Source organism: Zootoca vivipara, chromosome 9 (assembly GCF_963506605.1).
Source record: "Zootoca vivipara chromosome 9, rZooViv1.1, whole genome shotgun sequence".
NCBI lineage: Eukaryota > Metazoa > Chordata > Lepidosauria > Squamata > Lacertidae > Zootoca > Zootoca vivipara.
In genome coordinates this window covers 71,155,444-71,183,011 of record NC_083284.1, presented here as the reverse complement: position 1 = coordinate 71,183,011, position 27,568 = coordinate 71,155,444, and the positions used below count along the sequence as shown (strand labels likewise).

Genomic DNA, 27,568 nt, shown 5'->3' with positions numbered 1-27,568 from the left:
TTTGTTCAGCCTGGCTGTTGCTAGGCTGCAACTGTTATCTTGTGTAAAACATGGACGCAAACAGTTTCTGCTGTTTATAGCCTTTGAGAAGCAGATTTATGAACACATCAAGCTGTCTTACCATGGGCTCTTCTAGGTCAGTATTGGCTACCAGAAGACAACCAGGATCAGGAGAGCATAGTCTAACACCAGGAATTCAGACTAGGCAGACTCTTGATAAAATTAGGGTTAGGAATAAGCAAGGTGCCCAGGGTAGGGTTTGTCTCCAATGTTGCCTCCCCCCTTCACAGGAACAGCTGCAGGGAAAAGAGACAGGGAAGTTAGGCAAGACACGGAACAGTGCAAGAGCCAAACTGAAGCTAGGTGACAGAGACCTGGGTTTCTAAGCAACTAGCCAAACGCCTGCTGTCACCTTTCAGGAGATTCCCTGTTACGTGTCAAAACAGGCAATTAGGTTGCAGTCTGGCTGGTCTACCAGACACAAAGGTGCTGTCCTCGAGTGTTGATTGTTGCTGGTTGCTGCTGCTCAAGGCACATGAGAACCCTGATTATTGAGCAAGGAAACTTGTAAGAGCAATAAAAAAAGGCCATGTTCAGGATTCTGGCCATTTTCTTTACATGACCTCAATATATGAGCTCAACAGTACTCTCCTTACTTGTGTTCCCCAGCACCTGATGTACTGAGGTTGGTGGTTTCCTGGTTGGTGCCCATCACTACATCACGTGGCAGTGAATTCCATTTTACTATGTATTGTGTGAAGTTCTTCACATCTTTTTCTGTCCTGAATGTCCCACCATCATAGGAACCGACTCCTGGGGGCCGAGGCCCCTTTGTCCCCCCCAAAAAATTTTTGAGGGAGCTGACCCCCAAAGTTAATGGGCATTGCCATTCAAATGGGGTGGGTGTCGTGTCTTGTGGTAGATTATGTGGGGTGGGGCTTATCTGGACCCCCCATATTTTATTCAGGTTGGCACCCCTGCCCACCATTCATCTTCATTGGATGACCTCTGGTTTTAGTATTATAAGGGAGGGGGGCTTTTCTATCTGCTTTCTCTTTTGTAATTAATGTAAAAAATGTATTAATTGCTCAAATTACTTGTTTTTCATGTTTATTCTGCCTTCCATTATGGAGCTAACTACATGTGCATAGGGTTTCCAACCAGTTGCCCGCCAGGCATGAACCAGGCCTGTTTTGCTTCAGTAAGGTTGCTGCATCAATAAAACATCAGTGCCAAATCTTGCATTTGACTCCTTTTGTTCTGATGCATTCTGAGGTTTTGCTATATAAATATTGAAAGTTGAGCATTGCTTGTGGGCAAACTGTATGTAGATATTGATCTGGTTGAAAATAATTATTAAAGTCTTTGGGATTCAGTTAGAAAAGTCTTGCATAGTGTCCATGTTCTTATTAAATTGAGGAAATTGCAAAAAGGACAAAATTTATGTTAAGTTCTTTGGCAGTTTGAATCTAAAACACATTTGCCGATTCATGGTTAGCCTTTGGATGAATCACCTAATGAGAGTGAAAATCATGCTGTCTGCCTTGTAAAGCCCAACTAATCTGAATGAAGCTAGTGAGCCCTGCAGCAGCACTTTGTGCTCTCTGGAGCTGAAAAAATAGTATGCGGACCTGTTAAACTTGCTAGTTAGTGCTGTGTCAGTCTACTTTATTGCAACTTTACATTGTGAATTATTTTTAAATGGCGTAACCGCTATCTCCTGAGGTGGTTGCTGTAAAATCCTCACAAATGCCCTCTATGAACACATGCATGTTAGAACATGCCCCAGAATCATAAAGACCCAGGAAGCTGCCTTATCAAATGATTGGGCCGTCTAGCTCAGTATTGTCTTCGCTGACTGGCAGTGGATCTGTAGGAATGCCAGGGATTGAACCTTTCGAGTACAAAACATGTGCTTTACCATCCGATTTCTGCTGTGTGAAAGAGTTCATGAGCAGGATTCCAGCAGGAATGTCAGTGCATAAGTATTCCCTGAAGGTGGAAAATTTGGCATGGCTGTGCTGCAGAGGCATCTAAAATATTGCTCACTTCAAGGGAAATATCTTAACATTTTCCCCATTGCTTTTAATCTGCCTAGATTTTTAATCTGAGCCCTTCTTAATCTCATTATCATTTTTCTCTCTCTCCCCACCCTGCCCCGACACTAATACTTTTATGAAATCTTTTTATTGCCACATGCTGGACTTAACATCATGGATTTGAAGCAGTAAAATTTTACTGGGCACATGAGACTTTAATAGGAAGTCCCTTGGTTTAGCCATATCCATTAGAGAAACAATTCTCTGTACTAATCTTTGCCTTCTCAAGATGTCAGTCAGTGTTCTTGCCACAACAAAAAGCCCAGAAGCACAATATCAAGGAGATCTGTCTTACAACTAAGCAGCATCATTTGTATGCTTATCTTTGTCAGCAAAGAATACCATTCAGTGTTAACTAGTACCGTGTTTCCCCTTTTTTAAGACGTAGCCATAAAGTAAGCCATGGCAGGATTTTTAAACATTTGTGAAATATAAGACATACCCTGAAAATAAGACATACCTCCATGCCGTGTGGAGCGAGACCGCCGAGGGCCCCAGCCAGCCAGCGGGACTCAGAACGCCGGCTGCAGCAGCAGGAGGCCTGCCGGCTTGGTGCCTGGAGCCAGCTGCTGCTGCAGCGGCGAGCGCGCAGAGCACCCGAGCCAGCGGTTTTGCCTCCGCCCGGCCGAGGAGGCCTGCCGCCCAGAACCGGTGGCTGCAGCGTGGAGCGTGCCAAGCGCTCCGCAGCATCGAGCGCTTGGAGCGCTCTGTCGGGCCGGGCGGAGCGCTTGAGCCAGCGGCCTCCGCTTGACCCGGCCGATGAGACCTGCCTCCCTGCCGCCCAGAAGTGGCGGCTGCAGCATGGAGCACTTGGAGCGCTCTGCAGGACTGAGCACTTGGAGCGCTCTGTCGGGCCGGGTGGAGCGCCTGAGCCAGCGGCGTCCGCTTGGCCCGGCCGAGGAGACCTGCCCTCCCTGCCGCCCAGAAGTGGCGGCTGCAGCATGGAGCACTTGGAGCGCTCTGCAGGACTGAGCGCTTGGAGCGCTCTGTCGGGCCGGGCGGAGCGCCTGAGCCAGCGGCCTCCGCCTGGCCCGGCTGAGAAGACCTGCCTCCCCGCCGCCCAGATCCGGCTGCTGCAGTGTGGAGCGCGCCGAGCGCTCTGCAGGACTGAGCGCTTGGAGCACTCTGTCGGGCCGGGCGGAGCGCCTGAGCCAGCGGCCTCCGCTTGGCCCGGCCAAGGAGACCTGCTTCCCCGCCACCCAGAACCGGCAGCTGCAGCGTGGAGCACGCCAAACGCTCCGCAGCGCCAAGCACTTGGAGCGCCCTGCTGGGCCGAGCGGACCACGTAAGCCAGTGGCCTCCGGATCGGCAGAAATCAGGGGCCTGGGTGGGAGGGCGACTGGGGTGTGCCTTTTGGATTCTTGCATTTTCTTGTTTTCTTCCCTTTTTGCAATGTACAGAAATGCAAACTATATCTTATCATCATCACTATTATTACAATTTCACCCCTCCGTTTCTTTTCTGTGTGTGTGTGTGTAATTGTGGAACCCTCCCGGCCAATTGAGAAATGCACAGACGTCTTTCTTTAGTTCTTTACAACCATTGAACTCTGTTGTCTGTTTAAATTTCACATTTAAAAAGGAAGATAACTGGGTAGTTTCCTTTTCCTTTTAAAAATATTATCTGCAGCAAAGCAGAAATGGGCACAAGAAACAGGAGGTGTGGACCTTTTGGGTTTGCTTTTCTCAGGGTTCAATCCAACCCCACCTTCCCCAGCTGCCGCCTCCCCACCTTTCCTCCCCAGATCGGCTCTGCCCCATCGTCACGTTGCTCTTAGGCATTTTGCTCAAAGCGTAGCGGATGGGGAGGGCTAAGGAGAAGATGTTCATCCAAGCCAGGCTTTCAGGTGCTGCTGGACTCCAACTCCCAATAGCCAGCATGGCCAGTGGTTGGGGATAATGGGAACTGCAGCCCCACAGCATCCGGAGGGCTGGGGGGTTGCTCTGGAACTTCTCTCCCTCCCTCCTTTTCCGTCTCTTTCCCCTCTCTTCAGACACTCATGTGCTGCATCTGCTTTGGGGTAACTTGATGGTAGAATTTGGGCTAGATGACAGGTAATAAAAAAATAAGACACCCCACTGAAAATAAGACACCCTGTGTTTTTTTGAGAGAAAAAAGTTATAAGACGGTGTCTTAAAAAAGGGGAAACACGGTATTTACTGGCCTTTTGTTGTGACACTCAAGGATACTGATACCCTGTTGCACTAGTTCAGCCTTCCCCAACTGGAGCCCTTTTATCTCAAAGACTAGCAAATGAAATTGACAGACTTCCACCACTTCCAGAATTCCATCTAGCTCTGGACAGCCTAAAATATAGGAGTTTAGTTTAATTTTCTTTCACCAATTGGCGTCCATTAGATATATACCAGTTTATGAAGGCTGTTAATCAAGAATAAAAGTGCATTGTTTGGTTCTAGCTTGCTTACATGGGGGATTGGTGCAAATGAATATCCTATTTTGATGTGTTTAATTCTCCTACTAAGAATACTTTGCTCTCAGCTGTAGTGCTATTTTGATAAAGCTATCAACATAATTTTAAAGGCTCAGTTTAGAAATGTGAAGGCCCAAAAAACACATTTGGGGAGTAGCCTATACACAGGTGAATCCGTCCCAAAGTATTTACTTGACCAATTCAGTTACTTTATCTTTTTGCAGATACCCTGCCTTACTCCATACGGGTACTGTTGGAAGCTGCTGTCCGCAACTGTGATGGCTTCCTAGTGAAAAAAGAAGATGCTATGAACATTTTGGACTGGAAAGAAAAACAGAACAATGTTGAAGTGCCCTTCTGTCCTGCCAGAGTCCTTCTCCAAGACTTTACGTAAGACACATTTTCCTCATTATATATTTTAGCTGGATCTAATGCGTTCTTCAAGCACTGCAGGCTTTATCTAAATGTTCAGGGTGGAACTTCCACAGTGTTTACAGAGAGTCAGAAGTTCAGCTATTCATGTAGATTTATACTGGCAACAGATCTACATAATGAATGTCTCTTTAGGAAAAGTGATTGAAATAATGGGGTATCATTTCACTGCTGACTTACATACTTACATATGCTGCAGGAGCTTTTGAACATCTCTGCTTCAGTTCTCATCTCACACTAATGACTTAACTGTTTCTTCACAATTGGGACATTCTTCCACATACATAAATATGGGCTGCTGCCTTATATCAAGTCAGGCCATTGGTCTGTCCAGCTCAGTAGCCATGGGGAATAGGATCCAGCCAGTGGCTCCACTTCACAGTTCCCTGTCAAGAACTCTGGAGTATAATTGATCCCGATAGGGTTTGCATTTGGCTCCAAATTTTAAAAGGTGCCCTGCTTCCTTAAGGTATGATCAGAAGTACACTTTGAGGTTTTTGCAGCTGCATCTTTACCTGCCCTACACCTGGCACAGGACATGGCATGGGGGGGGAAACCCTCATGGGTTAAATTGGGACCCTGGCTAGGTCTCATTAGGCCATGGGACGGAGGTTCCCCATGCTTGGTCTACATTAACTGACAGCTGCTTTCCAGACATGGGTCTTTCCCAGCCTTACCCAGAGGTTCCAAGGATTGAATTGGGACTTCCAGCATATAAAGGATGTGCTACTGTCCCTCGCCTAAGCATTTTATATGTTGTGTGTTGACAGTATTATTCCTGTTAGTTGGATTTGTGTCCTGGTCACTTTGAATCTAAAGGTGGCTTACAACCATTTTTTTTTTTAAATGTAAACCTTCAAAGTGCAGCAGCAAACAGTAGCAGTTAATTGTTGTTTTACTCCTTTAATCTGGTCTCTGTCTCAAACACAAATTCTGTGTAATGCAAAACATATAATTAATTGTGCTTTTAATCATTTGCATATCCAGTTAGCAAATTGGTTATAGCAGCATGGACATAGCAGGAGGAATTTGAATGTGTTGCTGTAAGTACTTTAAAACCATGGGAAGAAATTTAGGTCTTCAAAAACATGTCATAGGTGGGCCTATGTCAAGGATAAGCATGTTAATGGTAAAGGATGGATCAAGACTAGAAGGGCTTACAGTGTGCTTCAGAATCCCTAAAGGATGGGGTCCCATGTAACAAAAAAAAACTCCATCAAGAGGTAGGCCCAATGTTCTCAGCTCTGTTTGTCAGAGCAACAAGATGGTACGCACTCGATCTGTTTATACTGTACTAAATGCAGGGAGTAGGTGTGCCCGTTGCCTTCTAGTGTACCCAGACCTAATCAGACTGGACTTGAGGGGGAGGTTTAGATAACTTACGTTCATGTAGCAAGTGGCTCAGTATTAAGGCTGGTGTTTGATGCGAGCAATCTGCCTGCGATTTGCCTCTTGTTGACAGTTTTGTCTTGAAATCGCTGGCAACATTGTTGTCTGGCTGGCCAGTGCTGAGAATTAAGGTGATACAGAGGTCTCATTAGACTGATGTGCACCTTAACATACAACCAAACAACTATCCAAAGTGATTAAGAGGAGTAGAAACAAACCAGGCTCACATACTTCTATTTTCCTTCTAGTGCACAGCATCACTTTCCACTTTCTGCTTAGTGCAAAGCAGGGTTATGACATCTGTTTGTGTATGAGCTCCAGAACTGGAGGTTTGATTGGGTTTCCAGTTTTGTTTTGAAAACAGACACAAGCTATAATTGCTGATTCAGATGTTATGACTAACCGGAAACTGAGAGTTGAAATTGCACGTGAAGAGGGTAAGATGCAGTGTGTAAGTCTGTGGTTTGTTTCTGTTTCTCCAAACTATGTATTTAGAGGATTGTCACACCCAGTCCATTCAGTGCAAAGATATTCTGTAGCATAAAAGTTTTCCTGAGTGTTTCTGAGCTATCATGTGGGACCTACTAAGGCTGGGTAAACCAGTATGAGGCCCATGTCATTGGCTTTAAATGATCTTTATTCTGTATGGCAACTAAATATTTTTTACATTGGTCATTTTCATTAGTGGAATTCCTGCAATAGTGGATTTTGCCGCTATGAGGGAAGCTGTGAAAAATCTTGGAGGGGATCCTACAAAAGTCCATCCTGCCTGCCCAACAGATCTCACTGTGGACCATTCTTTGCAGATTGACTTCAGTAAATGGTATTTATTGTACAACTGTTTTGTTTTTATTCTAGTTTTTGAGTAGCATTTATAGTAGAATGTGGGTCGCTTCATGTATGTGAAATTCCTATTCTCGGCTCCCCGTCAAGCCCCTCTAACCACTACACCACACTGGCTTTCTTGTATTGAGGGCTGCATACTGGAGGTAAACAGAGCCAGATCCAAAAGTGGATGGGCAACCCCTTTTCCATTCCCTTTCTTTTCTGCCACCCTCCCCCCCCACTCCACTCCCCCCTCATCCTTGTTAAATTAGATGAAGGGCCATAGTTGCCCACCCCTGCTCTAAAGTGCACCACACAGGTGTCAGTTTTACGAGACACACAGGCACGGTGGATGTCTCCTAGCTGAAATTGCCTGCCTGCTGAAGTTTACCAAACCATGAGCATCTCTCATCTCTTGAGAGATAAAACATGATCTCACTATTCTAGTGTTGCTTTGTTTGGGGTTTTCAATGCACCGTATTTTTCGCTCCATAAGACGCACCTGACCATAGGACACACCTAGTTTTTAGAGGAGGAAAACAAGGAAAAAATATTTTGCTTTCTTGAATTGTCCTAGGCATAGCAGCCAACTCCTAGAGGCCTAGGTGCCTTTGCCCCCATTAAATATTTGAGGAAGCTTCTTTTGCAAAGGGGGAAAACTCCATTTTTTTTTAAGATCAGCTCAAAGTTGTGCAGCTTTTTTGCATATGGGAAAAGCCCTGTTTTTTTGGGGGGGGAGTCAGCTCACAGTTGTGCATCTTTTTTGCAAAGGGGGAAAGCTCCATTTTTGAGGATCAGCTCAAAGTTGTTGAGCTTACCTTACAAAGGAAAAAATCCTGTTTTCATGGGGTTCAACTCACATTTCTGCAGCTTCTTTAGGAAAGGAAAGGGACCCATTTCTACAGTTTCCAGACAGATAATCTAATCAGCCAGTCACATGTCGCTGGGGAAACAAACAGCCTCCCTCTGCAGACAACAATTGAGGCCTGGGCAGGAAGGGAGCTAGGTCCCTTATCTCCCTCCCCAATCTCTTGCAATCAACTGCTGTGCGGGTTCCTTTCAACACTCTCTTTCCCTCTTGTTAGCTTTTAGCTCTTTCTAAAAATAAAAAAAAGCATGATCTGCCTTTCACTCCTGGGCAATTCGGCTCCAGGGAACCACACTTTTGCTCCATAAGACACACAGACATTTGGGCCATTCCGTGAAAAATGAGCCTGAGAAGAAAAAAAGTATTTTTAAAATATACTTATTTTACTTATAGTTTCATAAACTAAACATATTAAAGTTCAATATTCCAAAGGAAAAAAGAATTTGAAATTATTGTTTTCATGAGAAATTTGAGCTTGAAGTTTCAGTATCACTTTTCTGATTGTGTAGCTTAGTTTTGTTCATTTAGGTTAGCATTATTTTTTAAAGATAAACAAAAATTGTGGTTGTCATTGTTGGTATATTATTAAAGTGAAGAACTTTGTCTACACATTGGACTTGAAATTTTTTAAATAGGTAAGTTATTTCTATTTTATTTTTATTATTGAATGGGATGCTGTTTCAGTGTCCCACCCGTGACAGCAAAAGGTACAAAAGTTTATTTTGTGATAAAACTAATTTATAGGTTATGTTTGTTTTATTGTGGGAGTATGTATTAGAGTATAACACACCTATCAATAATAAAAATGCAGGTAATTAATGTAAACACCATGAAATTTTAATAATTCTTTTTCTGTCCCACCCGTGACAGTTTTCAACTTGTTTTACTGTTGTAGCTTGAGTTAGTGATTTCAGCAAGTGATTTCAGCTCTCTGCAGACAGGAGACAGATTCCTCATGTAACAATTCTTTATTCTGGCAAACAAGACTGAGGGACTGAGGAGAGGGGAACTAGCTAGAAAGGGATACATTTTGGAGGGAACAATCTCAAGCAATCACGAAGCTGCCTTTTGGTGGAAACCAATAAGACTAAGGAGCCAAATGCAGTTGCTTGAATGAACCAATAGTAGCTGTTCCTTCTGGAACATAAAGGCAGTTACCGTTACTTTACCCTAATGCGAATACATACAGTAATACAGATAATATAACCTTTGAATCAATACACAAAATGGGAAAGACTACATCTGCAGAACGTATGAGAAAGCTGCGTGAAAAACTAAAACAAGATAAAAACAAATGTGGAAGCTTCAAAGACAAGGAGAGGGTCAGAGATAAGAAGAGGCGAGAAAAGATGAAGTTGGTAAAGAATTTGTCTGCAAAGAATGTACAATTTACTGTTAGAGTGGCATTTGAAAGATGAGCAAACAAAATCGGTTATGATTGATTGGGCCAAAGACTTGGGCCATAATGTTATGATGTCAGATTGGGAAAAATTGTGGAAGAAGGGTATGAAATTTACGGCATGTACTGTGCTGAAAGAGAATTTAATGAAAATGATGTACAGATGGTATTTGACTCCGGTAAAATTAGCGAAAATGTATCATAAAGGTGATAATAAATGCTGGAAATGTAAAGAGGAAGTTGGTTCATTCTATCATATGTGGTGGACATGCCCTAAGATAAAAGGCTTCTGGGAAATGATTTATAATGAAATGGGAAAAGATATATAAAAATACATTTTTGAAAAAACCAGAGGCCTTTTTACTTGGAATAGTGGGGGAAGAAATTCCCAAAAAAGATGTTAACTTGTTTATGTATGCCACCACAGCTGCGAGGATTTTAATTGCCAAATATTGGGAAAAAGAGGAATTGCCCTCTCTACAGGAATGGCAAATGAAAATGTTGGACTTTATGGAACTGGCAGAATTGACAGGAAGACTCCGAGACCAAGCAGAGGAAAGGATGGAGGAGGATTGGAGGAAATTTAAATTATATTTAGGGAATTATTTTTGAGAGTTGAAAGTTTGAATATCTAGATATACAGAAGTTAAGGCAATAGGGAGAAAAGTGGAGAGTAAAAAAAAAATTAAGAAAAATTCAGGATGATGAAAATTAAAAGTAAGGAAATAGAAACTGTTATAGCTGAATTTAAAAGGAAAATCAGATAGAGGGGAGTTGGGGAAGCAAAAGAGACAATGAGTTAAAAAGATAATATAAGATGATGTATGTGTTTTTTTTCTGTTTGTTTTCTATAAAAACTTTAATAAAAAAAAGGGAAAAAAAGAATTTGTCTGCAAAATCACTTATGGAATACAGACGGAAAGAAACTGAGCGCAAAAGAAAGTACAGACAAAAGATAAAAGAAAAAGAATCTAGGCCAATTGGCGACACTACTATTCCAGAGATTGGGTCATTTAAATGCCCACAATCTCTTGGAAAGGCTGTTACCAAAGTTAAAAGAGTGTTGCCATTAAGTCCACGGAAAAGAATAGCCGTGTTACGAAAGCTTGTGTATGAGAGTTCACCTCAAGTGCCAAAAACACTATTTGATAAAAGCCCTAAACAGAACACCAAAAGTTCTATTATTTCACAAGATAATATATCAAAGGTCCATGAGTTTTATAATTCAGATGATATTAGCAGGCAGGCACCAGGAATTAAGGATGTCAAATCTATTAAAGATCCAACAAGTGGAAAAAGAATCAAAATCCAAAAGCGGCATATGAATATGACAGTCCAAGAGGCCTATGCCTTATTTAAGATTGATAAACCAACAGTTGAAATCAGCAGATCAAAATTTTATGAACTGAGGCCTAAAAATATTGACTTAGCTTCTCAAATGCCACACAATGTTTGCGTTTGCAAATACCACGCTAATTTCAATTTCGTAATTGAAGCCATAAGTAGGAAAGACATTTTTTCCCTTCCACACATTCTGATCTTTTGAGCCTTGTTGTGATTTGGAAAATGAAAAATGCATGAATGGTGAATGCAAAAAGTATGTACTTAATTTGCACACCCTAATTGATGAAGACTTAAACATGTCGTCTGAGATTTTCTGGAAGCAATGGAAAGATGACTGTTCTAGCCGGCCTAAGGTTTTTGAAGCAAAAGGAACCATAGAAGAAGCTGTCAATGAGCTACAAAATCAATTTAGTAAATTTAAGAAGCACTTCTTTGTAAAGCGATTACAAGCTAAAGCTTTCAAAAATATGAAGGACATAGTAGCTGATGATGAGGTGATTCTTCAAGTGGATTTTGCTGGAAACTATTTGGCAACATCGCAAGATGAAATCCAAAGTGCACACTGGACCCACAACCAAATCACAGTATTTACTGGTTGCGCTTGGACTCAAGGCAAAGTACGTTCTTTTGCCGTGGTTTCGGATCACTTAACCCACGGCAAATACTCAGTATATGCATGCCTAAAAGCCATAATTGAAGAACTTAAGAAAGAATTTAACAGACTGACAAAGGTCAAAATCTTTTCTGACGGGTGTGCTGGTCAGTTCAAAAATAAGTACACACTGTCCAATCTGTGTTTTATGCCTGAAGACTTTGGTGTTGATGGGGAATGGGTTTTTTTTGCTACATCCCACTGCAAGGGTGCCGTGGATGGGATTGGTGGATTAACTAAGCAAGCAGTTTGGAATGCAGTGAAACAAAGGAGAGTAGTAATCAATTCAGCCTCAGATTTTGTTAAATGTGCTGAAAAAGCAGTACAGTGGAAACTCGGTTTATGAACACCTCGGTTTATGAATTTTCGGTTTATGAACACCATGGACCCATCTGGAACGGATTAATTCATTTTCCATTACTTTCAATGGGAAAGTTCACTTCAGTTTATGAACGCTTCAGTTTATGAACAGACTTCCGGAACCAAATACACCCATGCTTCAGTTTATGAACGCTTCAGTTTAAGTACTCCGCGGACCCGTCTGGAACGGATTAATCCACTTTCCATTACTTTCAATGGGAAAGTTCGCTTCAGTTTATGAACGCTTCAGTTTAAGTACTCTGCGGACCGTCTGGAACAGATTAATCCACTTTCCATTACTTTCAATGGAAAAGTTCGCTTCAGTTTATGAACGCTTCAGTTTATGAACAGACTTCCGGAACCAATTGTGTTCATAAACCGAGGTACCACTGTACAGAGAGTGAAGTTTGTCCTTTTAACACCTACTGATATCAGTGCAAATATGGCGATGCTAGATGAGCGCTGGACTTTGGTGAGGAAGATTCCAAACATGTAGTCCAACCATTTTTTTAAAGCTAAAGACAAAAGAAGTTTAGTTTATGGACCTTCTTTTCAAAAGTCCACCCACGTAGTCTTCACAGAACTGTTCAAGTTAAAAGTTTCTGATGTTTACAGAGATTCTGATAGTGACACAGAAAAACAAGATGGTGTAGCAAGTTGTACAAATGAAACAGGTGTGCCAGTGGTTGGAGTGAAGCCGGTCGTTGATGGAGTGACTATTGGGACATATGTTTTAGTTGAATTTGAAACAACTACAAAAAGACAAAGAACCAGGCCTACTAAATATAGATATGCTGCAATATGCCAAAGTAATGTTGAAGATGATGGAGAAGTCAAGGTGATGTGTATGCGAGCAGTTAACAATTCTGGAAAGCTGTTTCAAGTTGATGAAAAAGACATATAATATGTGCAGTTTGAACATATTCTTAGTATCTTACCCCAACCTAATGTTAAACGAGTCAGAAGGAACATTTTTTATGAATTTACTGAAAATATAGATGTGTTTGAAAGTGGTTGATTGGCCCAGAGATGGACTAGAAGAAAATATTTTTTTAATAGATTTTAATTTTAGTAAATACAACATTATACTTTGTAGGCTATGGTAGATAGTAAGTATAGTAATAGCAAAAGGTTTTTTGTAATTATTCCATTTTTAACAACCTTAATTGTATGTTAAATCGAGTGTATGTCAGACGCGTCCCACCCGTGACATTTCATTGTCCCACCCGTGACAGCATTTTTTCCTTAATTTTGTATCATTAAATTTCTTAACCTAAATTTCTGATTTCATAGTTGTAACCAATAAACATTGATTTAAACAGATATGCTGAGTTTATAATTGATTCACCTCCCAACTCACAGAGTTTTTCCATAAATCAAACTTATCTCAAGCTCCATGTCCTTTTTTTGTCCCACCCGTGACAATACTTTAACATTTAATAAAATTGTCAAAAATATCCATAAAAATAATAAAAAATTAGTAAAATGTTCAGTATCTTATTAAGAACATAGTTCAAATTTTGGTTGTTAATTTTTATGTATATTTACATTCTTACACATGTGTGAATACCAAAAAACATGGTCCAAGTGTCCCACCCGTGACAATGGAATGGCCCATTTCCTCTTACTTTTTAGGAGGGGGAAAAATGTGTCTTATGGAGCGAAAAATATGGTATATAATTTACATTTAGTTTATATCTAGTAATTAAAAGGGTTTTGATAAACTAAAACCGGTTTATTTTCTCTGTTTCTTTTTAAAGTGCAATACAGAACACTCCCAATCCTGGAGGTGGTGATCCACAGAAGCCACCACCAAAACTTTCTCCACTTAAAGCTCCTCGGAAGCTACCGTGCAGGGGCCAGTCCAGCTGCAGAGGGCCATGTGATGGAGAGTCTGGTCGTAACTCGGGGCCACTTTCTGTGCAGATTGAGAACACTCCTCCGCTGTGTCCTTTTCATCTTCAACCAGTGCCTGAGTAACTCTTATTTCCCAATTCTCCTTTTTTCAGTTTGTTTTCTTCCTGCAGATGAGCATGCATGCCATTGCTAGGGCTCGCTTCCAATTTCTCTTTAACAGTACATACCTTAAGTTTAACATGGAACATGTTAAGTATCGGGCACTGATTTATCTAACACTAAACACTGCCATACTTTAAGTTGTAACTTATTGGAAATAAAAAACTGGCAGGTTGGCTGCCTATAACAGTTCAGTCTTGCTTCTTTTGCCACAGTGAATGCTTGACAAGGCAATAATGTTTTTATTCTAAAGGCCACTTCTTTTTTTATTATTTCTTTTTAAAAACAAAACATGTGATACATCTTTCTCCTTTTTTTAACAATACACATCTACATGAAGAAAATTCTTAGTTCACTTTGTAAGTTGGAAAGTATTGTGTTTTATTTATTTTGGATCAGTCCATACGGTGCCATGGATGGTGGAATCCTACAACCACATTGTCTACTAGCCTGTTGAATGTTATTTATTTATATTTATAATTATTACACTTTTATGCTGCCCTTCACCCAACGACCCCAGGGTGGTTCAAAGCAACATAACAGTGTACCATCAAGCTACAAAGTCATCCTCATATTCAGACATTCTTGGGTTTGTTCCAGGGGTGCCCAAACTTTTTCAAAGAGGGCCAGATTTGATGAAGTAAACATGCATGAGGGCCGACCAAGGTTGTTGAGCTTCTTTTAGGATTGAAGTTGTTCTTGAGCTTTTTTATTTTTTGACTTTCACTGCTGAGTGGGGATTTGAACCCTGTTCTCCCAGGTCCTAGACCAACACTCTTAACCGCTGCACCACACTGGCTCTGTAGCTGAGTTTCTATACATGTATTTTATCAGTGGGAAACTTTCATGAAGGCCTGGTTCACACAGAATGGTAAGACAGGCTATGGTTTACTATGAACAGGAAAGTTTGCTGGTACATGCTTCTCAAATCATGCTGTTCTTCCATTTTTCCAGCTGGGAGGAAATGAACCAGAGGACTGATTTAGCATTCACATGTAATCCAGCAATCATTGTTTGTTTATTTTTTTCAAAACATGAGAGGAAGCCAAATTTGGCCTATCCATTTAACATTCTTCTGAAAGACGTGATGATTGGCCACATGCAGTAAAATTCAGTCTCTGCCAGGGATTAAGCAAAAGCATAATACATTATAGGAGGACAATTGTTGGACAGGCATAGTAGAAATACCTCCAGATATATTTCTTAATTTCTCATAAATGAATGAGATTCCTGAAGCCGCACATGCCTGACTTGTCACCTCACTGGTTTTCTAATTTGCAGTAACAATATATGAAGATAAACGGTTTTCTTATCATGCATAACATGACTCTTACTTGCTTCTTGCTCAAGGTTACTTACCTCTAAGAACAGTGGCTAGAAAGCACATATTCCCTTTATGGCAGCATCATTCTAAAAGCAAGGTTATTTTTTATAGACACCTTTTTAAAGCCAGTTTGCCCCATGCGAACTGAAGCAGTGCTTATTGTCACATAATAGACACTCACTGCATGCTTTACAAGAGACCTTGGCTTGTTTAAAAAAGGGAATGTGTGGGAGGCATGTGCTATTTCATGTGGAGTTAAAATGCCTCTCCTAACCAGTTCCAGACTTCTCAGTTTTCAACTGTAAGTGAAATATTAGGAGAGAAAACAGTAATGTTTATATGGGTTTGTCCCCCCCCCCCTTGTAGGCCGGAAACAGTGTTGAAAAACCAGGAGATGGAATTTGGTAGAAATAGAGAGAGACTTCAGTTTTTCAAGGTACGTTGGTTTGAAGAACCTTATGCAAGAACCGCACAAAGTGGTCTGGTGGAGATCTGCTTGGGTCTGTTCTGCAATCAGTTTTGAAGCTTCCACCTTTCTTTCAGAATATTTAACTAAGAGAACAAAAGGAGGCTTCTGGTATTGAACATGAAATGGAATACTCATTCTCAAATTAACTCCTGTTTACGATTGACATACTTCAGGAAAGGTATAATGGAGAGGCAGATAATGGCTAGAATGGCAGAGTTTTTAACCTGTGCAGGAAGCTTTAATTTTTCTGTGTGAAGGGGCACACTATCTTATGAACTGTGATAGCTATGTAGGTTCTCTCCTATACTTGCTGAGACACTCATACTTTCCAGCAGTTTGCCTTTCTTTACCCAGTAGATATGGGATGCATTGGTTAAAAAATAATAAATCCTGATGTACCTATTCTTATTTACAATTACCATTGCTAAAGCTTGGTTGGTTCAGAGAGTGCGAAGATCACTTATCTTAATCCCCCACGCCTTCTCTCTCTCTCTCTCTTTCTCTTTCTCTAGTGGGGTTCCAAAGTTTTCAGGAATGTCTCAGTAATTCCTCCTGGAACAGGAATGGCCCACCAGGTGAACCTGGAGTACTTGTCAAGAGTAGTATTTGATGTTAAAGGCTTCCTCTATCCAGACAGCGTTGTTGGCACCGATTCCCATACAACAATGGTGAACGGCTTGGGAATCTTGGGATGGGGTAAGATGACTAAGTCGGCAGTTCACAATGTTCTTCCTTGTTACATCTCTAGTTTTCAATTTCTTCTTTATTTTAATTTCCTCCTTAACATTTTCTATTGTGATAGTTAGATGGAGAGGGGGAAGTTGCAAGTGTGAGAAAATATAAAGATGTTCTATTATTATTATTATTATTATTATTATTATTATTATTATTATTATTATTATTCATGTGCTTAAAAACATACATCACTAATTCAGTCTTGAGATCAAACAGACCCCCAATGAATTTTTGAAAAGACTACTTTAATAATTAAAAAATAAGACTCACTGTTTAAAATATTAGGCTGTATTCCTGTGTGAGTGAGGAAGGGGCAGGGGAGGGCAGGCAAAGATACTGCACATACCTGTTCATGGCTCAGTGAAGAGCTTCCCCACTTTTGTATTCAGAGCAACTAATCCACTCTCTGTAGGTGAGGCTTATTTGTTCAGTATTTTGAAATTCTGTGTTTTACTCCTGCTCCCTCTCTTTTAGTTCCATTTTCTGTGGGGGTACAATGGGTTATAAATCTAAATAGACACTGCTACCTGGGGGCTAGGAGAGAGTACCTGCTAGATTTTTTAAAGTATGAGAAAAAGCATAAAATACTACATGACATAATGGAGACTAAAGCTATGCATAATACACACCACATCATGCTGCGTACAGGCAGCCTTAATCCTTATAGTTTCTGTAATCTAAAGTTACTTTCATGAAGAAAACCTTTGCCCCCACACAGTTTAAGAGGAAAGAAAGCTTCCTTTCTTTCACTAAGACAAAGATGGGAAACTCTTCATTAACCCATCAGAAGGTAACCTCATCTTCCATTTCAAATTTTATTTATGATCAATGCAACATTAGTTTAAATAATGTTTATCCTGCTTTTAAACCAAAAAGGATTCCCATAATAGCTTACAGTTCACTAACAATAAAAATAAATAAAATTGCTCATCATTACCCTTGGTTTACAATCTAAAAAGGCACAACACAAAAAGAAAACAGATTGGGGTGGGGAGAGGAAATTGGCAGACTCGGATATAAGTTCTTAGTTCTTCTAATCACCAGCTGGTGTGAAAATGTTCAAGACAAGGAGAGGTCCAAAGTTGCTGGTCTTTTGGCTGTACCAACACATGGGTCCTGCATCCTTTCTCTTCCCTCTGTTGCAACCTAGTGTAATGACTGCTGGCTTTTCCTTTGAAATGAATGAAAACCCCAATGTTGGGACCAGGTGTGCTATCTAAAATCTAGGAAGGTGGGGGGAGGCACTTCTGGGGGTAGTATGGTCTGGAGGTTATATATCCGATTTCCCAACATCTTTCCTAAAAGGCAGCTCCATGTGTGCGTTCCAGTCAGGTTAAAATGGGGACGATACAGAGTTATTTTACAGTAGTCAGTTTTGACTTTTGACAAAGAAGATTTATGAAGATACTTCCAGCATGCTCTTTGAACTTCTAAAGAATCTGCCAGTTAACAAGCTCTTTTAAGTGATGTAACGTCTCCTTCCAGGTGTGGGTGGAATTGAAACCGAAGCCGTCATGCTTGGCTTGCCAGTCGCCCTCACCCTGCCTGAGGTGGTTGGGTGTCAACTGACAGGCTCAGCCAGCCCGCTTGCCACATCAATCGATGTGGTCCTGAGCATTACAAAGGTAAATTAGAGCTCTCTTTGTTGCCAAGCCGACCATGTACTACTAGCTCTGCTGGAGGTGACATAAAAGTGACTAGGATTTTATCTAAGGTTACAGTGTCATTAGCAGTGGTTTGGCAAGGCCTTAAGAAACTTTGTGGCAGGTAAACAAGGGAAATTCAACTCCACCTCCATGGATGCACAATGAAGTTTGTGGTGAAGCAGCTGGTGCTCTTTCAGCATGTTACCCCTTACTGGGGACAAGGAGCAGCTGTCTCTGGGCAGGTTCCTAAGCAGCTCACCGTGGTAACCCCACATGAAGCTCTCTCTAGCCTTAAAGACCTTAAAGACACCGGTCCTGAAAGACCACGTTGGCTCCCAGTACGTTTCCGAGCACAATTCAAAGTGTTGGTGCTGACCTTTAAAGCCCTAAACGGCCTCTGTCCAGTATACCTGAAGGAGCGTCTCCACCCCCATCGTTCTGCCCGGACACTGAGGTCCAGCGCCGAGGGTCTTCTGGCGGTTCCCTCACTACAAGAAGCCAAGTTACAGGGAACCAGGCAGAGAGGGCCTTCTCGGTGGTGGCACCCACCCTGTGGAATGCCCTCCCACCAGAGGTCAAAGAGAACAACAATTACCAGACCTTTAGAAGGCATCTCAAGGCAGCCCTGTTTAGGGAAGCTTTTAATGTTTGATTTCTGTATTTTAATGTTTTGTTGGAAGCCGCCCAGAGTGGCTGGGGGAACCCGGCCAGATGGGCGGGGTATAAATAATAAATTATTATTATTATTATTATTATTATTATTATTATTATTGACCTTCTGGTTTCAGAAAGAGCCATGCCTGGCCAACATAGTGTGTATATGGTTCAGTCTTCTTTCTCCCTTCTTGCTGCAGTTTGGATGGGAGGCCCCTGCTCCCATCTGCTTGGGGATGAACTAGGAATCACCTTCTCCTCCTTCCTCTCCAAAGCCAATCTTCCACCATACCCAATTTTCCTGTAGACACTAAAGAACCTGCTCTGTGTTGGCTTCCAGCTGAGTGTTTATGAAGAAAACAAAGTCAACTCAGGGACTGATTTGATTCCCTCCCTTCCTAGATACTGAGGGCGAAGGACCCTGGGGTGGATAGCCATCCTTCAGCTATTAGTTGTAAGGCAGATATAGAAGAGAATATTACATCCATTCTAGACCAAGGCTGAATCTGTAAAAATAATAATGATTTAATTCAAGTCTTACTGACTAGCGATTTAAATCAAGTCTTACTGACTAGTGATTTAAATTGATTTGATTTAAATCAAATCCACCCTGGGTTAAACTAACTAGTTGTGTCATTGAATCAAATGAAAAAGTGCTATTTTGCCAGTTTGTAGTTTTAGATGTAGGCACCCCCTGTCTCTGTGACTCCAGAGGGTAGTGAAATGGAAACCTTCAGAAGCATTGCCCCACAGCCTTAACTAATTGCTGTGCAACAAAAGGGCAGCACTGAAGAATGGTGACACCAGAAGATGGTGTGTTTAAAGAATTCGGTATGTAGCTTGGCTCGCTTTCCCAAAACATCTTGCACTCACTCAGCATGCCATGCTCCATACTCTGCTCCTTGCTGATTAAGAGGGCCCAAGGGTAGTCTCCTGCCTCATGATCCTGTATATTTCTCTTGGTGGAATTGGTAGTAGCTCATTCAAAACCTTTATGTCATAAGATGCCTCCTTGTTCCGCATGCAGTTTTTGATTTTTTCCCCCCTTCCCCTCTCATTAGCAACTTAGGCAAGCAGGCGTGTCTGGAAAATTCGTGGAGTTCTTTGGGCCTGGAGTTTCCCAGCTCTCCATAGGTGACCGGACCACAATAGCAAATATGTGTCCAGAATATGGTGCTATGCTGAGCTTTTTCCCTATCGATAATGTGACATTAAAGCACTTAAAACACACTGGTAAGATGGAAATTAAAACAGCTGGTTCTCCAGAGCTTTAATATAGCAATATATTATCTAGAGGCTATCTGTTAAGTAACTGTTGTATGCATTTTAGACAGAATAAATTGGTGTAATATTTCACAACATGCTGCAGGATTGGAATTTTACCATGTGTAAGGGGCAGGGAACCTTTCCCAGCCCTGGGGCTGAATTCTGTTCTGGGCAGCCTTCTGGGGGATGCATGCCAGTGGGAAGCAGGGCCACAAACACAAGAGGATAGACTTGATATTGACAGCCTTAACTTTTGGGCCGCATTCCAGCTACATGGAAATCGGAAGGGTCTACATCATGAATCCCAAAGGAAAGGCATTGTGGGGGTGGGGGGAAGTTGGGGAAGCTGCTGGTTGATGACACTGGGAAGGGGCCCAGAAGTTTGGGACAGACTGCTTCAGGGCCTCGAGTGGCAGGGAAGTATGAACAAGGAGTCAGATCCCAAGGAGGGGCCCTGTAGCATAGCCTTCCTCCATCAGTTAGGCCACAGAGAAGCTAGCGGGGTGTGAACAGACAGTTCAGGTCCAGACCTCCAGAAGAAGTTTGGTTTGCTTACCTCTTTGCCATGCTGAAGTTATGCCTGCCCCATTCCCGTGTAATGGGACCCGAGGGGGTTGTGCTACTTGCTGGATCAATGTGTTAGCTCAGGCATAGGGAAACTCTGCCCTCTAGATGTTTTGGGACTACAACTCCCATCCCTAGCTAGCAGGGCCAGTGGTCAGGGATGATGGGAATTGTAGTCTCAAATAATCTGGAGGGCTGACTTTGCCTGTGCCTGTGTTAGCTCTGTTAGCCATACATAGTACCTGCTGTGCCTTTGAACCATGCTTTGTCTGCCTATCGTGCCGACCTGAGCATTAAAGATTTTGGTAGAAACCGTACTCTTGAGTTAGTTTCTCATCCAGTGAAATTCTTGGATCTCTCTAATGTACATGTCTCTCCATCAAGTCAAACGAGGCTCACAGTTCAGGGACCCATTGCAGCCAGGCGGAAATACTGCAGAAGGGCATGGAGGAGGCAAGGCCTAGAGTGCCCAAGGGTGTCAATGGAGAGAGGTGTGTGTGTGTGTGTGTGTGTGTAAGTAAAATGTATCTTCCTACTCAGTGTGTATATCCGAGAGACTTGATTTGGTTCACTTCTGTCTTCCTTTAAGTAAGATGCTGCAGGTGGGTTACCATATTTTTTCCTGGCTTATGCATGCAGGAAATTGGGAGTTAAGTGCTCCCTGGAAGGGACTCTTCAGAGGCTTGTGGTATTTCGAGTTAGGAAAAGGCAGTTAAGTTCAAGCCTTTTGTTGCACAGGTTCTATTGAGCTAGTCTGTTATGTCGCTATATCGGCAAATAATGTTGCTGTAAATTGTTTTGGTGACTATGGGGTTTAATTTGAAATTGCGTTAGCTGATGGTGTTCTAATTTTTCTTATTTTATATTGCTGGTGCTTGTTATGTGATTACTGTGTTTGTATTTGGGTACATTTTAATGTACCGTACTTGTCATGGCCTTTGGCACAATCAACTTACTGATTTGAATATCAGCAGAAGGTTCATTACTTAAACTTTTTTTCTGATTATTTAACCGTTTCCCACAGGCTTTGATGAGACCAGGCTTAAGTTGATGGAAACATATCTTAAAACTGTGAAACTACTTCGAAGTTATGAACTTTCCGCAGAAGAACCTGAATATTCCCAGGTAATGTCAAAATGGGCTTGCCTCTTTCATATTTGCAGCTTGAGTCTTGCTTGGATCTGTACCCCCTAGCTTGCCTCACCAGCCAATAGGGTCTCCTATACCTTCAAGAGAGCCCAATTCCCTGTTCCCAGGTTGGGGAGCATGTCCCCCTCTAGATGTTGTTGGACTCAAGCTTCCATCTGTCCCAGCCGCCGTAGCCTAACGGTCAGTGATGATGGGAGTTGTAATCCTGCAGCACCTTGAGGAGCATATACTCGCCTCATTCCAACCAACTTTCTCCTTCCCATTTTGTCCAACCTGTACCCCACCCCATCTACAATATAATAAAGCTTGGGCAATAAAGATCCAGTGAACTGATGATGTGACATTGCTGATGCTGCAAGAGCTTGGATCAGTACCTGGATGAGACCACTGGGGGGAGCTTAGCATTCTGAGCTTTCAGAGCATCAAGGGAGGGCAGCTCCTATAGACAGGAATCTTTACCATCAGTCAGCTACTGAGCATCTTCAGCTCTCCTGCCCCCTCCATCTGCAATAGGAATTGTGAACTAGGATTATATTAATTGCCACAAACCAGAAGACTCTACTGTGCATGCCTCTTTTACAGTTAAGCATTTGTGTGCATTTTAACGGTAAGCCACTTTGGTACCATGTCTTAGCCAAAAGAGCACACATTATATTTGTATAATTTCGTTCCTTCCCTCAAATCGTACCTCCTGGGTGGGTTGAAGATTTCCCAAAATGTCTCCCAAATTACAGTGTTCTTTGGCAATTTCTGATATTCACGGGGAGTTCTTGTTGGAACAGGGGTGGAGCAGACTATGTCAAGTGGTTTGGGATTTCAAACGCTAGCTCTTACCGTAGTATTTCAATCTTAGTATTTTTTTAAATTGGCATTTTGGATTACTGCTGTTCAGTAAAATGGCCTTTGTAAACTGCTAATTTAGGGAGAGTTTTTCAAAAATATTAAAATCGCACAATAATACGTTGCTTCAAGAAATTGTTTTCCATCTTTTGCTAGAAAGAAAAGTTGATAATTTCAGCTTGTCTGCAAAATGTGCCTTACATAAATTGCCAAAGCCTGATTTCTAGAAAGAAACTTGCAAAATTGTCCAGGTAGTCCACAAATTTTGGCTAGCTTATTTTGAAAGCCTGGGCAGCAGTGCAGTGGTGTATACTGTGCAATAATTTATTAACAAATGTTCTACTCCATCAGGTTATATGCATCAATCTGGGTTCCATAGTGCCCTATGTAAGTGGTCCCAAAAGGGCACAGGACAGAGTGGCTGTTACAAATATGAAGAGCGATTTCCAGGCCTGCTTAAATGAAAAGGTATGTGCAGTTGAAATGAAAAACTACTGTTAGGATTCCTATGTTTTCGAATTATATATTCTCTGTTGTGTGGGAAAGAGGCCTGCTTCTTTCACTGTCACAACATTTTGTAAAACAAAAATTAAGCTCTTTCCTGTCAGCCGTGATGTTTGAAAATCAAAGGGCACACCTAGATGGCAGTCTTCCCATGCTCCCAGCTGGGCACTGTAACATGCAAACACGAGTGCCGGACCCTTGTCTCTTTCACTGGTTGAGGTGCTGCCATGCGGAAAACCAAACATTTGTCTTGGTCTGCACTAAACCATTGGGAATGGGAGAATACAGATGGAGGTATTCCATGCAGATTTTGAAATCAGAATTAATAAAACAGTTTGTGGCAGTTTCCCCAATTTATTGGAGATGTTGGCTTCCTGGCCACCAAGACTATACACCAACACAGGGTTCTAGTGCCTCCTCTCTTGCTTTGAATTCGTTGTGTAATTGATTTTGCAATGCCTGTTTTGATTCCCTAGGCTGGCTTTAAAGGCTTTCAGATTCCAGCTGAAAGGCAAAGGGATGTGGTTCCTGTGGAGTATGAAGGAAATGAGTACAAGCTGGCTCACGGATCAGTCGTCATTGCTGCAGTAATTAGCTGTACAAACAACTGCAACCCCTCTGTAATGCTAGGAGCAGGTATACTCTGTCTGGCTTCGGTTTTCTTCTCTGTCTCTTGCTGTAACAATGGCATTATAGAGCCAAGTTAACCAAACCACCATCCTATAAATGTCTATAGAAGGCACATAAAGGGGTTTGTGCCAGTGTAGCTTAAGCAGAAGCTTGAAAAGTATGGAGGTCCATGGTTCACTGCCTTTTAGTTATAATCCCGTTAAATTTGGATAGCTGAAACTGTACTTGGGATTGTGGTTTTGCCTTGAACAGTATGTCTTTAAAATGCTTCACGGATTCTGCAGTACCCGGTGCAACACGGCAGCTTTTTCACAGTTCCCAGATTTCTTCTGGGTTGTGGACAAAAAATTCTTCAACATATAACTGGAGACTTTTTTTTAAGGGATATTGCACGGTTTGTACCCGAGATGCTTCTGCATATACATAATCTGTTCTAACCTAAAGAGCAAACTTTCCTCCAACAGTTCTACCTGTTGTGGTAATTTATCTATAGGCAGCATAACTTTGCCCCTTAGAATTTTTGTGCCGTTATTTCACTTCTGCTTTCATTCTTCCCTAGGTCTGTTGGCCAAAAAGGCCATTGAAGCTGGCCTGACTGTTAAACCGTACATAAGAACCAGCTTATCGCCTGGCAGTGGAATGGTCACGCACTATCTCACTTCCAGTGGTGTATTGCCATACCTCAATAAACTTGGGTATTAACTTCTTTGCTCTCATATGTAGAAGTTTTAAATACTCTGTGATCTTATATGTAGAGGCTTAAAATGCATGCTTAAAGTGACATGTTCAAATCCACAGTAACATGCAAACATCATATAGCTTCTGAATTAGTGTGTTGCTTGCAGACTCATTGGCATTTGATTCATTTTTAAAGTTTCTGCAGCTGATGGTTTTTAGCCACATCACATCTGACCAGCTCAGCATTCAGAAGCTAAATAATTGCTGTAAGGCATATGTTAAGCATTACTGTATTTATACTCATAGTATTTTTTTAAATAAAAAAAATCAGCCACAGATAATAATTTGCTGGGGGGGGGGGAGACATGCTTATTTATTGAAAATTTGGTCAACCACACAGAAACATGGGAAGCTGCATTATAAGGGGTCAAACTATTTGTCTATCAGAGAAACAGTCCTGGTCTAGAGAGAGTCCATCTAGTCCAGCATTGCTTCTCTGACTGGCAGCAGCTCTTAAGGATCTCAAGACATGGGGCTGGATCCAACTAAGATCTTGTCAGAGTAGACCAACTGAAATTAATAGATGTGACAAACAGAGCTCCATTAATTTATGTGAGTCTGCTCCAAGTAGAACATAGTGGGATACAATGTAGAGGTCTTTTTCTACCTGCTGCCCTTCCTTTTTTAAAAAACTGGAGGTTTTAAAGAACCCTGAAAGGATTTCAGTATTACAGGTAGAGAGTCTTGAGACCCTGGCCATGCAGCAGCTCTCTTCAAACGATCCTTTAGCATGCAGGGAAACTTCAGAGATTTCACTACAGTGAAAAGGTGAATGAAAAAGTAGGTTGCACTAATGAAACACTGACATTTTCTTAAAATCCTGGTTTTGCTCTAGATTTGAGGTCGTTGGCTATGGATGTTCCACATGTGTTGGGAATACTGCTCCTTTGCCAGAAACCATTCAGAATGCAATTGTACAGGTATGGTTTTAACAACTGAAGCATAATGGACTTTGTTCCTGTTGACCAATTGGGGGAAATAAAAGGTCCAGACTTTGCCTAGAGCTAGGACAGTAGGGGCCTTTTCCCTATTATGGCCCCTATGCACTTAAGTATTTTCTGCCTGTCTGTCCCGTACAGTTATGAAAGCACTCTTGGGAGTATATATCTTTATGCGCTAGGAAATTTAATACCAGTATTGGAGTTCAGTTCTAGTCCCAACAGCATCTGGAGGGCAACAAGTTCCCCAGCCCTGGTTTAAAGGCAAATTCTGTAGTTTGAGCATTAAGGACCAATATGAGGTTAGGAATATGAGAAGAGAATAATCATTCCTGCGCTAAGAGGGTAATTTTGTTGTTCCTGCAAGGGGACAATGACAATAAAGATATCTTATCTTCATCAAGGGGTTTCCCTCAGCTTTTCCTTTATAGCCACTTGTAAACACTCACAGAAATTCAAGCAACCATGAGAGTCAAGCAGATGTTGAGAAACGTATAATTTTCTGCCTTTCAGGGTGACTTGGTTGCTTGTGGAGTTTTGTCTGGAAATAAAAACTTCGAAGGCCGTCTCTGCAGCTGCATCTGTGCCAATTACCTTGCTTCCCCGCCTCTAGTTGTGGCTTATGCTATAGCAGGAACTGTGAATATTGATTTCCAGACTGAGCCATTAGGTAACTATCCCTCTCCTTCCAGCTCCTATATCATCCAGGACTTGGCTTGTTCCTGTAATGCTCTCAGGGCATTTAACTTGCTCTAAGAGCAAAGCTTACCTTTCTTGCGCTGTTTGAAGCATCACCTAGTATATGATGCATTATGGCCTAGATTCCGCTATGCCATAAAATAACCTACCTATGTTTTCTAACAAAACAACCAAGTTGATCGTTGTGAACCAGTTCAGCAATTTTCTCTTCTGCAAAAATGATTTGCTTTCAGGTGAGCTAAGGGGAATATTGTGTGTCATAGAGCGAATCATGTGCAGTATGTGCAGCTAAGAAAGCTCTTCGGTGTTCGTAATGTTTTTAAGGCGGGTAGAAATGGCAGAGGAATAATTTCTGCTATTATCATCATGATCAAAATTTCTTTTGTAGGGGTCAGTCCTGATGGCAAAAGAATCTTCTTGCATGATATTTGGCCCACTCGGGAAGAACTTCAGCAAGTGGAAGAAGAATTCATAATATCATCCATGTTTAAAGAGCTGAAGGGGAAAATGGAGGTAGTTTAGCATTGTTATTAATCAGGGATAGGGATCCTCAGGGCTGAGCACTGTCTCTGCCGGAGGCTTTGCTCCTCCCCTGGCCACACCCCCTGCGCTCCAAGCCCTCTGGCGCTTTGCCTGCCTAGCAGGTGCCCTGGAACTGTAATAATGTCTCTCGCTTGCCTGTCTGGAGAGAGGTGTGTGCATGGGAAACCTATTCCTTTTTTTGCATGGCTGGAATGTCCCCTCCTGTAGACAAGGTAACAGTCCCATAGATGGATCTGCCCACTTTTGCCTCTGGTCCCTCAGGTCAGTGGCATTTCCATGAGGGAATGTGGCGCTTGGGCTGAAAAAGGTGTCCTACCCCTGTTCTGACTCAGCGAGACTCAAATGAAACACTTTTTCCTGTGTATCACTCGGTGTGTCACGTTCCTAGCGGGGAATGTAGTATGTAAATTTTAAAATGAAATTATGCACACTGGTTCAAACATCTTTGTTAGCCTTTAGCACTTCTGTATGCCAGATCTATAGCAAATATAAAAAGCAAGAGCATAAACAGCCAAATGTCATGATTTATTTACTGTGTTTATAACCTGCCTCTAAGGATCTCACTCTCTCTTAGAATCCCTGCGACAGGGTGAGCTCCCGTTGCTTGGTCCCAGCTCCTGCCAACCTAGCAGTTCGAAAGCACGTCAAAGTGCAAGTAGATAAATAGGTACCGCTCTGGCGGGAAGGTAAACAGCATTTCCGTGCGCTGCTCTGGTTCGCCAGAAGCGGCTTAGTCATGCTGGCCATATGACCTGGAAGCTGTATGCCAGCTCCCTCGGCCAATAACGCGAGATGAGCGCCGGTCACGACTGGACCTAATGGTCAGGGGTCCCTTTACCTTTACCTTAAGGATCTCACACAGTCTCCTTCATTCTCACTGTTTTATCCTTGCAACAACCCTTTAAAGTAGCTTAGGCTGAGATACAAATAAATTAGGCAGGGTACAAAAAAAATATTATTATTTTAATTATTGACAGCAAAAAAAAATTTGGAAGGCTGAGTTAACAAGAGTTATCAGTTACAAAGAAAAGAAATGTTGATGTGGCATTTTGTT

At 41.9% G+C, this 27,568-nt stretch overlaps 1 protein-coding gene across 1 annotated transcript in view; it reads left to right on the top strand.

Moving 5' to 3' along the window:
- The window catches only part of IREB2 (iron responsive element binding protein 2), a 41,590-nt gene that overhangs the window by 7,471 nt on the left and 6,551 nt on the right, over window positions 1–27,568 (top strand). The window contains exons 3-16 of the mRNA XM_060278989.1: window positions 4,755–4,920; window positions 7,037–7,174; window positions 13,560–13,775; window positions 15,506–15,575; window positions 16,121–16,304; window positions 17,829–17,968; window positions 19,705–19,876; window positions 21,498–21,598; window positions 22,814–22,930; window positions 23,443–23,602; window positions 24,156–24,291; window positions 25,170–25,254; window positions 25,786–25,942; window positions 26,360–26,484. Coding sequence (XP_060134972.1) covers window positions 4,755–4,920; window positions 7,037–7,174; window positions 13,560–13,775; window positions 15,506–15,575; window positions 16,121–16,304; window positions 17,829–17,968; window positions 19,705–19,876; window positions 21,498–21,598; window positions 22,814–22,930; window positions 23,443–23,602; window positions 24,156–24,291; window positions 25,170–25,254; window positions 25,786–25,942; window positions 26,360–26,484 — 1,967 coding nt within the window. The remainder of the gene's footprint in view (window positions 1–4,754; window positions 4,921–7,036; window positions 7,175–13,559; window positions 13,776–15,505; window positions 15,576–16,120; window positions 16,305–17,828; window positions 17,969–19,704; window positions 19,877–21,497; window positions 21,599–22,813; window positions 22,931–23,442; window positions 23,603–24,155; window positions 24,292–25,169; window positions 25,255–25,785; window positions 25,943–26,359; window positions 26,485–27,568) is intronic.